Below are 12,125 nucleotides of genomic sequence, written 5' to 3'. Positions count from 1 at the left end.
GTGGGGGGGGGGGGGGGGGGGGTCAGTGAGAGTTTAACAAACACAAAAGTCTGTCTATGATCTGACCTGATCCACAGTTCCACCCCTGAGCAAAATGACTCCATTCAGAAGCAGTTGTCACGCTGCTGCACTTCCCGCTGTAGGAAATCAAAATGTCTGCACTGGTATGACCAAATCTGATGCAGACCTGATAACGGGGAGAATAAGCCCAAAATAATGGCTCACCTCTGTGAAATTATTTCAAATCAGCGGGTGACAGAGTGAAGATTAAACTGATTGTTGTGTCTTATTTCCCCCTTCCTCTGTCGGATGCTTGGTTACAAAACCGTCTCCTGTCTACTTGCTGACGTCACAGATTGTTCTTGCCTGGCGTGAGTCTGTGGGCTCTTGGTGGTTTCTCTTCCTCTTTTATTATAGCTCAGCAAGCAGATACAGCCCGGGGGAAAACTCATTTTGAAACTTTACTGCGTACAGTTGATTAGCTAGCACATTTCTTCACCGTCACTGCTGTATATATTCGTTTCTAGGTGTTTCCTAGGTGTGTTTTTCTTTACCCTGTCATCACCTTAAATGCCAAGGACGGTTCAAGGGAGGGAGGTGGAGGTCTGATGGAGAACCTCCAGCTCAATCGGATCCATTTACACCACAGGCATTTAGACATAGGCCTGAGATCTGTTGCGGGGGTAAGCGTTTAGGGCCGTTATAGCTTCTAGGTTTTTGCACAATAAAAAAAATGCATTTTTGACGAGTGTTAAATTTAAGGCATTAAAATTATTCACGTTTTTAAATCAAGCATAGTATTCGTTTTTCTTTTTATCTGATGTCAGGCAATAGTTAAGTTTTAACAATGTTAAAGGTTGTGGGTTTAGTCAACCTTTATTCTCGTTCATGGATTCCAACGGAGAACACTAAAGTAAATTATAAAATAGACGTTAAGCTAGGTTTATCACATCCATTTACTAGCAGTTTGACTTGGTTTTTGTATGATGTTGCGACATAGTAAATATAATAAATTAGGGTTTGAAATAATACACTGGAAACAAGATGTTGGTTATTACATTTCCCTAATGGGTAACTGACAATTACCAAGCTCGTTTTTTTTTAGAGTACACTTTACCGTAGCTGCCACGCTCATTCTTTATTTGTTGCTGAGCCATGTCTTGGTGCTGTTTTGCACATATACAAATGCGAAGCTATCACCCACCCAACAAGAGGTTTCGTGCTGTTGGTCACCAACTTATTGTTGCAATTAAGCACCTGTCAAACAGGTGGATGTACAGAGACTTAATCTTTCCTCGGTAATATAAACTCCACATTTGAGTCTGTAGGGAGGGGAAACCGTTTTTTTCTGCAGCAGACAAAGCAACCACACGCTGCACTCCCGGCTGAAACTACGACCACAACACAAGCACACAATGCCGCACAAAGCAACATGTAGTTGGACATTGTGTTTAGCCACGTAGGATGTCGACGGTTAGGGTTAGTATTGACATCTAGCCTCGATGGGGCTTCATTCGGCATCTTTTTCTTTTCCCCCCAGTACACACAAAATGACAAATAAATGAGTTGAAATGATTGGTTGTAAACCTTGTGTATTTTGCACTGAAAAAAAAAGATGATAGGTTTAAAACCACTTTAAATCACTTGTTGAATGCCTGGTAAAACATCGCATGTGCTGTTTCACTCGGAAGTCTTCATAGTTTCTCACTTCAGTGTTTAGTTTATGTAAATAAAATCTGAAGGAGAAAGCATTAAAAAAAAAAGAAGACATTTTTAGGACTAAACCGTTTACATGCCTGCTCCGTGTGAAAGTCACTCACGCAGTGCAAGCCACTGTCTACTGCGGCTGCATGCTCATCCAGGAAGACGCAATCTGCTGGGTTTCCTCAGATAGAAAAGCTTTGAACCAATCTGTGCGTACGATTCGACTGAACTGACTGCGTAAAGTGCCTCGAGATGACATGTGCTTTGAATTTGTGCTCCATAAATAAACTGAATTGAATTGAATGGAATTAAAACATTGGATGATTACTTTTATTGTAAACCAGCCATAAGACAATAATGATTCCAAAACATTTGTTTTTCTGACACACAAAAATAACAGCGGCTGAGACATTGTGACCCAGGCTATCGGTTGAATATACAAGCATTAGCAATGGGCAAATTCAACAGGGCTTAACAACAACAATACAGACCGCATCAACAAAATATATGTTGCTTTTATCCGTTTATATGTCCTACTTTTATCTCTTGTCACATTTACAGCATCAATGTTATTTTAGTTTGATTTCAGAAATGACCCTACATTTGTTGATTCAAGACCCCAAGTGGGGTCCCGGCCTGAATTAAATTCTAACAATATAATTTGTTCATCTATATTTTTCGATTTTTGCATTTATAGTTTTATTTACACTTTTTTTTCAGGTCAACACAGCAAGTTTTTTTTAGTGCGACAGGAAAGAAGAGACGATCAAAGACTGTTAAATTAATGGTAAATATTTAACGAGCTTAGCAATTACAAAGAGGGCAGAGACCTAACATTGTAGAGAGGGAATTACATCCCAGCTGCTGGTGTGCAAACATATTCACACCTGACTGAAAATAATATATATTTAGCTTAATCTTCAAAGAAGCGTGCAAGTTTACACAAGATTCTCATTCTTTAAAGTTAAATGGGTGTAGCATCCATGGAAGGTTACTTTTTTTTATGTCAGGATTCACTATCTTACATCTAAAATCAAAAGTAATAATATTTGGTATAGCTATAGTTTTTTTTAAATCCTGCCTTTATTTTACACAAACGCTATTTTTTAATATACGTTTCCCCCCTTATGATTGTTTAAGAACACAAGGAATAATTCCAGGTAATTGTATTTTCCTTTTCAGCAGATCATCTTTTGATTTGGCTGATTTCCGTCAAATAAGCTGCAATAAAAACTGTCCGTTGCTGGCCTTTATTTACATATACATGCAGGTACATACAGCCTGAAGGCATATTTGTGCAAAGTACGCAGCTGAACCCTGGTTGTTGTGTTCCAACTTGAGAGAATCCCAGATTCGGACCTCCCCAAAAAGCTCCTGCTTCGCGACCTCTAGCTCCATTTGGCTCTCTGAATGAAAAAAGTCGCAGATCCAGTCAATAAATGTGTGTTTGACACTGCAGTCTGTTGTTGAATCTCCCACCTCTACAATCATCAGCCAGCAACTTCACACAGTCCCCTGCTGGACAACGTGGACAAGTGCACCCTAAAAAAAAAAAAAAAAAAAACAAGATTCTTCCTCTGTGAAACTGTTCTTAAGGACAAATGAAACCTAAAGCTGCAGGTTTCATGGTTTCATGTCATATTTTCTGTCGGTGACTCATAGACAATTCTGGCTGTAGTTTGAAACCACAGGAAGGATGTGGACATGTACTTGCTGCTCATCTTAGTCTTGGGCAGAAATGCTCCAGCATCTCTCCGTGTTTGATTATCATGATGGAGGGGGGGGGGAGGGGGGGGGGCAATGTGGGTCAACGCAGTGGATCGGCTGGAGGGCCGTGCAGAGACTCCAGATGTAAACACAGCTAAATCCCTCATGTTCCTCTCTAATTAATCTCATTTGCGGAGCATCAAAGGTCAGAAAAGCCGGTCACTACTGCCACTAATAACGGCAGAGGAGGAGTAAACAAATACGGGCTGCAGGCCAGATGCAGACTCAAAATGCTTGCAGTGTCTCCATAATGTTGTCTTGCATGCTTTAAAAAGGGGGAGCGCAGATCTAAGACAAAACAGCCTTCTTCTAATCCCCATCGCTGCGACCTGACAACGCCGCTCGTTGTCATCACTTGAACAGAGCTTTCTAAAACTCCCTTGGCAGCGCTTCTCTTGCTTGGACAATCCTCAGCATCGCCCTACACCCGGTGAGCAAGAGCTTTCTTTATCTCTCCATGAACCCGTGGCCCTTTGATTACTCAGATTACCACCTGTTCTCCAACTTTGCGTGCCGGCTAAGCTAAGTGAGCGTTCAGGTATACGGCGGGGAGAGCGAGTAAGTGAGTGTGTGTGTGTGTGTGTGAAGGAAGGAGACAACAGGATGCCAGTTGTTGGGTGCCATGCCAAGGCACCGGATGGTGGAGATTAAGCGTACTCTGGAGATCAGGGGGTAAGGGAGCTAAACTTTTAGCACAGACGAAGCTCACAAATCCCCACAGCGACTTCTCAGAAACAACGGCGGGAACTTTGTTTCACCCCTGGCTGCAGACGCGGTGGGCGGTGAACTTCGCGGGACCTCGACTTCCCTCCCCGTTCGCCCTTTTATCCTCCTTACGTGTCCCCCCCCCCACGTGTCCCAGTTACCGAGGTCGACCCAGGTTTCACCAAGTCACGGTTTCAAAAGCGCTAACATTTTCCGTCACACCAGTCATACAGTTTGAAGTCCTTGAAATCAGAAACGTCAGAGAAAGCTTCAGAGAGACCGACGCTGTTTTCGTACAATGCGAAGGGTTGCGTGGCGCAGACAGAGCCCCCCCCCGCTCCCCCACAAACCGCTGCGCACCACTGGTCAGCTGGCTGAAAGAAGCAGGAAGCACCTGGCACACCTACTTTCTTTGCATCTGCGCAACGTGCCGACCAAAGCTGATTCTCGTTCTGAATGAAATGACGACTCACGGACTGAAGCACTCCAGGAAACCCGAGGAGCAGCAGGAGAATCCAGTGACCAGTCGTTGAAAACTGAGAGCTCCAATGCCGGGACAACAATCGCCGGAGCGAGGAACCGGTGAACGTAATCACCCGAACGCACCGCAGCCGTCAGGGGAGCGGGACTAAAAGGGAGTGGAGGGAAAAACGACTTGCTGACACTAAGGGAACCCACGGGGAAACGCTGGGCTCAGAGCGACTAAACACAGGTAAACAAAACTTCAACTCAGAGCCAAGAAGGTTATTTCAGCTTCATTTTCCTTATACTGATAGAAAAGATCTATTTGTCATAAGAAATGCTTTATAGGGCCTGTCAAGGTGTGGAAACTAAAGGAGCGCTACCCTTTAATGAAGTTGCTTCATTAAAAAGCAATTAGATGCCGTTGTGCTTTATGGTTCTACACCTCTGTGTTACTGACCAACGCTGCGTTGCTTATACTCAAGGCTATCATGTTGTTAGAAACTCACACCGGCCCAGGTCAATCATGCAAGTTTATTCTCATAAAACCGAGGGGGCAAAGCCTCATTCGCTCCCGCCATCCCGCTCCATGATCCATTTTTGCAGCTGTACCTACGCCGTTTGCGTTAATGAAGCAGCAGTCGAGCCCGGAGGCAGCTGAAGACGCTCTTCGGCGGGGGGGGGGGGGGGGGGGGGGGGGGGGGGGGGGGGGGCATGAATATTTGAAGTTCGCAGCGGAGCGACACGAGGAGGAGGATGAGCGGGTCAGCGGACGGATTAGAAGACAAGACTCGGAATGGGCCCACTTTCTACTTACACGTAACCCAAGTAAACAAAGGCGCGCCGGCGATTTGAGCCAGATAAACAGACCGACTTTCTTTCTCAGAGGAACCATCTTGAACTCATGAGTCATCCTCAGCAGCAAAATAAAATGTTTATGTGACAGGGCCCCCTCACAAGGCTTTAAATATCCTTTCTGCACGCTTAGGGGGGAAAAAAAAGGGGGGGGGCAAAAAAAGGTGGAAAATAATGCTCGTGGTGAATATTTTACATTTTCAAAAAAAGGATTTCCACTTCCCCGCTGGAATTCATCGGTTTTCATCACTTGTAATACTCTCCATGCTCACATAATAAGAGCAGAGTGGCGACTCTGGCACGCCTCCCGCGGGGGGGGGGGGGGGGGGGGGGGGCAAAAAGCCCTCTGAGCAGCGCGGGGGCAAACGTTCAGGGCCCTCTTTACCTTGGAAGAAGCTTTTGACGCGGAGGTAGGAGACGGCCAGGCGCAGCACGGACAGCTTGTCCAGTTTGGAGATGACGTCCGGGGGGAACGGCAGCAGGCTGGCCAGCCGGTCCAGCTCGGCGTTCAGCCTGTCCCTGTGCCGCTTGGACGGGTTGCTTTTCTCGTTGGCAGAGGACGGCTTCCTGCGGGGACGAGACGGCAGAAGGGATGAGGGGACGTGTGTAAACACGGGGTCAAGAGATCATGGAGAGGAGTTTGCTAAAGTTTGAAAGCAAACTTAAATTTGACTTACATAAGAAATTGTGTTTGTTGAACTTCACCTGTTGCTGCCTTTGAAAATGCTAAAAACCTGTGACAAAAGCTCCGTTTTACACTTTCATCGTCACTGACCCATACATTTTTCAATTTACAATGTTGCTTTTAGGTCAGCAAGATTTGTTTTAGGCTCACTTAGTAAAAATCTACCTGCCATCAGCTCATCAGCTTACATTCTGAAGCAAAACAGACTCCTAAGACTGCTAACTTTGGAAACAGTAGCTACGACTTGGGAGGAAAAAAAAAAAACCTCTTCAACAAAGTTACTTTCACAGAAAAAAAAATCTATTTTCTGTCATTTCTTTAACATGCAAACATGTTTTTCAAGAACTCTCGTAGGGCAAACTAATGCAGACAGACGCGACTCGATAAAAACCACACTGTGCAAAACAAGGATGTCTTTCCTTTCTGCCTTAAATACGCCAGAAAAACACATTTATTTGCCTCTTTTGACAACAAGACACACCAATCCTGCACAATAAAAGAAACTCTGGTGGGCTTGCTCCATTCTTTCCAGCGTTTCCGACTGTAAAGTTAGGCTGCCTGGTCCTCCCTGCTGGAGCCGGGGCTATTAAGCACTCAAACGGAGTGATAATCACAGGGCTTTTTCATTATTATTCAGGCCTACATTTTCTTTCAAGACAGAATCTATAAAGAATCAGAATAACATTTATTCTAAACCTCCAAAAAAAAAAATAGTCCTAACCTAAATGCATGGCTTGACTGAAGTTAACAGATTAAAATGAGATTCTTCTTACTTTGCTGACATAAAAAAAAAGAGACTAAAGCAACCACAAAAACAGCAGAATGCCAAAGCGCTTGTTTCATTTCAGGAGCTGGAGAAGTGTGGTTTGATGTGGCAAAGATTTCCTCTCAGATCAGCAGCAAAAGGCAGGGCCAGTCATAAAAACTTTATAAACACCAACAGGCCTTTTTTCTTTAAAAAAAAAAGAATTACCACGTCCCTCTTTAATAATTTATATAACATTACTTAACATTATTCACAACATCCCTTGGGATCGCAAAAGAGAGCCCGTCATCAAATAAAGTCACTAAAATAAAATAAAAACAGAAGTATATAACAGACAAAAGTAAGCATCTAATTAACCTAGCGTCCCGCCTCATAACTGGGTGCAGATCTTTAAAGCATAAAGTAAGAGGTATAGACAAACATAAGATCTTCTCTAACCTAATGATTTAGTTTCTTACTGATGTGCCACAAAAAAAAAAAGTTCTGAGACTATTATGACCAAAGTTTCTTTCTCTTTTTTTTTTTTTTTTTTTTTTTTACCGGTAAATAACGTATTATCATCAAGTCTTTGATCACTTAGAGAAAGCCTAGATAAATAAGGGTCACGTGGTTGCAAGCGCTTATCTAAAGAAATGCACTGAGATCAAGCACGGCTCCTTAACTGTTTCTGGATGGGCTTCCTCCGCTTTCTGCCCGCATACATGCAGTCTCCTGGTGGGATCATGGTCTTGCGCTCCGCGGAGGTAGCAGGTGCGCTGCGGATAAGACACGGCAAGTTAGAGCTTCCTGGACGAAAGGCCTGGAGGAAGAGCTGTAGGATGACACCTTCAAAAAGCAACATGTTGTTGCACATTATGTCTCCAAAGGTCTGGCCCTGACCTGGGATCAAATGTGCAGAAAATATGTGTATCCCTCCAAAATTGAGCAAAAAAAAAAATGTAATTGGAGAAGTTTTTTTAAATGCTTAAATAGTCAGATGACTAGCTTTAAAAGCTCATCCTTAAGAGTTTTAATCACAACTTAATAACAATAACGTTAACAGGGCAAAAACTGGGGAAAACTAAATTATTTATTAAAAAAAAATCATGAAGCTTTAAAAAAAAAAAAAATCACGGATTAATACACTAACCCAGAATATCCGTGGATTAAATCCAGAATCGATTTGGCTCCAGAATCACATCCACTTTGAAATGTTCCTGAGACGCGCCTGGCGGAGGTGCACCGGCTCCGGGCAGCGATAGGTCCAGCGGGCAGATAAAAACAAGGCGGCCGGGGTCCTGCAGGAGCTCCGCGCTGATGTTTTCATCAGCGTCGCTCTGCTCGGAGGCAGATGTTGGCTGATTCTTTATACCCAATTGAGTCGCCTTGACTTCCTCGCGTTTCAGGTGGCGGATTCGTCTGAATGACATGTCGAGCTCTTCGCACGCAACTCGCTGCCTCGCAAACACCGACGCCAGCGCACACACACAAAACGGGAGCTTACGCTGCGTTCAAGTGCCGCGCGTAAAGGGGAATTAATCGTTTTGCTGCGGTTTGAATTAATAGCACTAAACCAACCTATGCATTTATTCCAACGCATTTTGTAGGCTTGGGGTAATGTCTGCTTTTGTTTGCACACCAGGGCTATCTGGAGTTTTGTGTCACATTTGTCTTTCTTAAAATCAAGAAACATTGTAGTTTTTCTTCAACCAGATGACCTGCAGTTCATAGCAACATGTTCAGAGATAGCAGCACTGCATTAGGCTACTCTTTGTGCCATACTGACACAATTTCTTCCTCTGTTATCTAAAAAAGGGGGGCTTAAACCAAACGATTTGATGAGAAACTAAATTTAAACCTGTGTTGTTACCTGTCTTGATTGAGCACAGCCTGTTGATCAGAAGGGCAAATAAACATTTTTTCCTAACTGTAAATATCACTAAGTTTAATATGCAAGGCAGCCAAATTGGATATTAAAGTCAGGATTGGGGAAAAACTAATGACTTTCTCATTTAAATCAAGCTTTAGGGAGATTTTTGTTAGTTTCCCTCTTTCAAATGATCAACTTCTTAAGCAAAAGTGGAACGCATAACCACACTTTGTTATTTAAACCTTGCAGCGTCAATAGGAAAGATTAGGTGATTTTTTTTTTCTTTTTTCAATAAGAAAAATAACAGCCAGAAGTCCTACGGTGGGCTTCTATTGTTTTCAATGTCTTTCAAGACTTTTGTGTTTGTACTAACAAAGCTGTTATAGAAATTTAACATTAGCTTTTTTTCATTTAACTTTCCATAAGATCAACAAAAAAGACAACATTCGTTAAAACGCAAAAATTACCATTTGTTCGAGAATGAGTTTATTAATGTCAGTTTTAATCTTTTCGAGGAGTAAGTGAATGCAGCATTTGCTTGAAGCGCTTCGCGCGAACTGCCGCGTGCACACACCGACACAGGCTGGCAGAGGGGCGTGGCCACGAGCTCACAGCAGCAGCAGCAGCAGCAGCAGCAGCAGCAGTCGGCGCGTTCAAACAGGACAGGCTGCAGACGCGAGACTTCGCTCCAGAAGTGGGGGCTTTGCAACTAAACTCGACCCTTTTTTTTTCTCTAATGGTGGTCACGGCGCGCGACATTAAAGGGGGGCGTCTTTAAACAGTGGTTACAGCTTCCAGCAACCGGATGACACTGCGGGAAAAGTGTGACAGTTTTTTCGAACGTGAAACAAAGTTGTTTTGTTTACCTCGAAATTGTCCTCTCGCAGTAAAGCTGCGAGATTAACGTTTGGTGCCTCCTGCGTAGGTTCAGATAAGACAGTATCATGGTTCATGGTGATAATGGGACTTATAAAACCGCGCAGTATAAACATACTTTTAAATGTGTCACTAGAAGATTTGTGTATCGTCAGCTCACTTGATTGCCTTGTTTCTGTTGCCTAATGTATATTTAAAGCTGTAGTTGGTAATCCTGCTCAGAAACACTTTTTGTTATACTGGGTGAAATGTTCCTTCCATTCTGAAAGTAGTCAATACATTATGTATTCAGAAAAAGGAGGTTAAAAAAATATTGATTTCTGCAAAAGCTCCAGACCTTTTTTTTAAAAAAAAAATAAGACCTGAATTCTGACTAAAAACTCTGACTAAGCCTGTTAATCGGTCCGAATGGAAACAACCAATCAGATGCCTTCATGTCTCATCCTACCCACGCCCCCCTCTGGCCCTCAAATCGGGCCAGAAAGGAAGCAAACCATGTACAAGTTTATGAGAAGAAGACGATGGCTTCAGTGGGAGATTTTTTTTTTTTCACATGATCCCCCTGAGGAGCGGAAGGGCAGGTAACATGGTCTTGCGTGTGCGCAGTTATTCAAAAAGGGACTTGGGTTTCTTAATTGAAATCTCACCAAATTGGCCTTTAAGTCTAACATTTTCACATAACTCGTGAAAATGTCATCCAGACATTTTCACGAGTTATGTTCTACAAGGGGTGAAAAGCGCAGACAAGTTTTATTTGTTGCATATGTTGGTCTTTCATAACCTAGCTTTATCACAGTCGAAGGATGCGGCCCCTGAATATGGACACACCCAATGTATATAGGCCAGCGATTGATTTCATTGATCTAATGAATCCAATTGCTAATATGCACACTCACCACACACACATGCATGCATTTGAAAATACGGGTGTGGCGTGATCTGTGTATGCTGACCACGGCCGTGGGGTGGGGAGTGACGAGAAAACAAAAGTGGTCCTTTATAATTGTCTCGTTAGCATGAGATAAAACCACCTGTCATATTATTTGCTCTGATAGAAGTAATTGCTCAGTGGAAATTATAAACATGAATTTATAAGTGAACAGAGTGAAACAGAATAAATGTAAAAATTGAAAAGCAAAATTATAAAACGAGGAGCAATTACAAATCTCAGTGACAAAGTAATCATTTTCTCAGATTCTTGAACCCCTCAAATTGTGCTTCCCCAGGTAGAAAGCCATATCGCTCGTTTAAAAAAAACTGATCTCGATAGATTTCCACAAACAGGAGAGAATTGTATTTCTTATAACTGAACAGTTGCAACCATACCAACCATATTTTATTTAGGTTTATTTTCTGCATCTTCAATAAAAAGTCTATTTTCCAATTACGTTTTTGCTTGACGAGGGGTATTTTTTTTTTACACTAGTGTATAATGTGTTGATTTAAATTGTAACCAAATAAAAAGTTTTGATCCAGACTGTTTTTTTTTCTTTCTTTCTTGAAACATGCCAGCTGTAGATGTAACCTTTGTCTTTCCAACTTTTACTGCCATCCTCTCTACCGCCCCCTAGTGTTCAACCCGTGCCAAAACAAGAAACAGACGCACAAGTACACAGGCAACAGGGATAAAACATGTTTCTTGGTCACTTTTAAGATAAAAGTGTTGATGTGTGACTCATCCTCTAAACTGTGTTATGTAATTTTTATGCCTTTCATCTTTAGTTGAATCAACGTTTCATAATGGCCTTTTAGATGGGGGAAAAATAAAATACTGGAAAGGTGGCCATGGGAATGATTTGAATCCTTTTTGATACTTTTCAGCCATGAGGACTGGTAAGGGGGATGTAATGTGGCTCAAGAAGTTTCAATGCCAGCTGTTTTTGTTAGTTCTAAAAAGCTTTGCATTATGGTTGTTTTGCTGAAACTTTGATCTGCAGACTAATAAAGCCTGCTGACAGCATGGAGCTGTCACTGTGCGTTTTGGCAGCAGTAGAGCTGAGGAACTCAGCTATAATCACCTCTGGTCCTTAGTAATAATGCATGCCCGTATGGAGGGGGGGGCATTAAAGTTACTGTGTGAGAAACCAAACCCATGTGTTCTTCACCTACTCGCCTGAACGGTGACCACTAGCATGGAGCAGTCAGCTTGCGCTACTGACAGAGGGGGGGAGGGGGGGGGGGTTCGGGAGCCACGCACGGCTGCGGCACAACAAGTCTGATGGTAACGGACGTTCATAATTGATGGGAGGGTCGGCGTTGGAAGGGAGCTAACGCACACTCGCTGATCCTCTGTCACTGTCATTTAGAGCGAACTCTTTCTTATTAAGAGCCACATGACTGCTCAGATGGAAGTAAACCCATCAGCAGAACAAAGGACACAATATGCAGCGTGTTTCACAATACTGAAGCTCGGACTGGATGGAGAGTGCCCACACCAAATTTAAATCTTTAAATCT

At 42.9% G+C, this 12,125-nt stretch overlaps 1 protein-coding gene across 1 annotated transcript in view; it reads right to left on the bottom strand.

The window, feature by feature from the left end:
• ahrr (aryl-hydrocarbon receptor repressor) overlaps positions 1-8,372 on the bottom strand; it is a 99,244-nt gene extending 90,872 nt beyond the window's left edge. Inside the window, 3 exon segments of the mRNA NM_001309962.1 lie at positions 5,879-6,060; positions 7,607-7,699; positions 8,074-8,372. Coding sequence (NP_001296891.1) covers positions 5,879-6,060; positions 7,607-7,668 — 244 coding nt within the window. The 5' untranslated portion in view covers positions 7,669-7,699; positions 8,074-8,372.
• Between the last annotated feature and the right edge of the window lie 3,753 nt (positions 8,373-12,125).

This window comes from Fundulus heteroclitus, chromosome 21, assembly GCF_011125445.2.
Source record: "Fundulus heteroclitus isolate FHET01 chromosome 21, MU-UCD_Fhet_4.1, whole genome shotgun sequence".
NCBI lineage: Eukaryota > Metazoa > Chordata > Actinopteri > Cyprinodontiformes > Fundulidae > Fundulus > Fundulus heteroclitus.
This window is presented reverse-complemented; position numbering and strand designations above follow the sequence as displayed.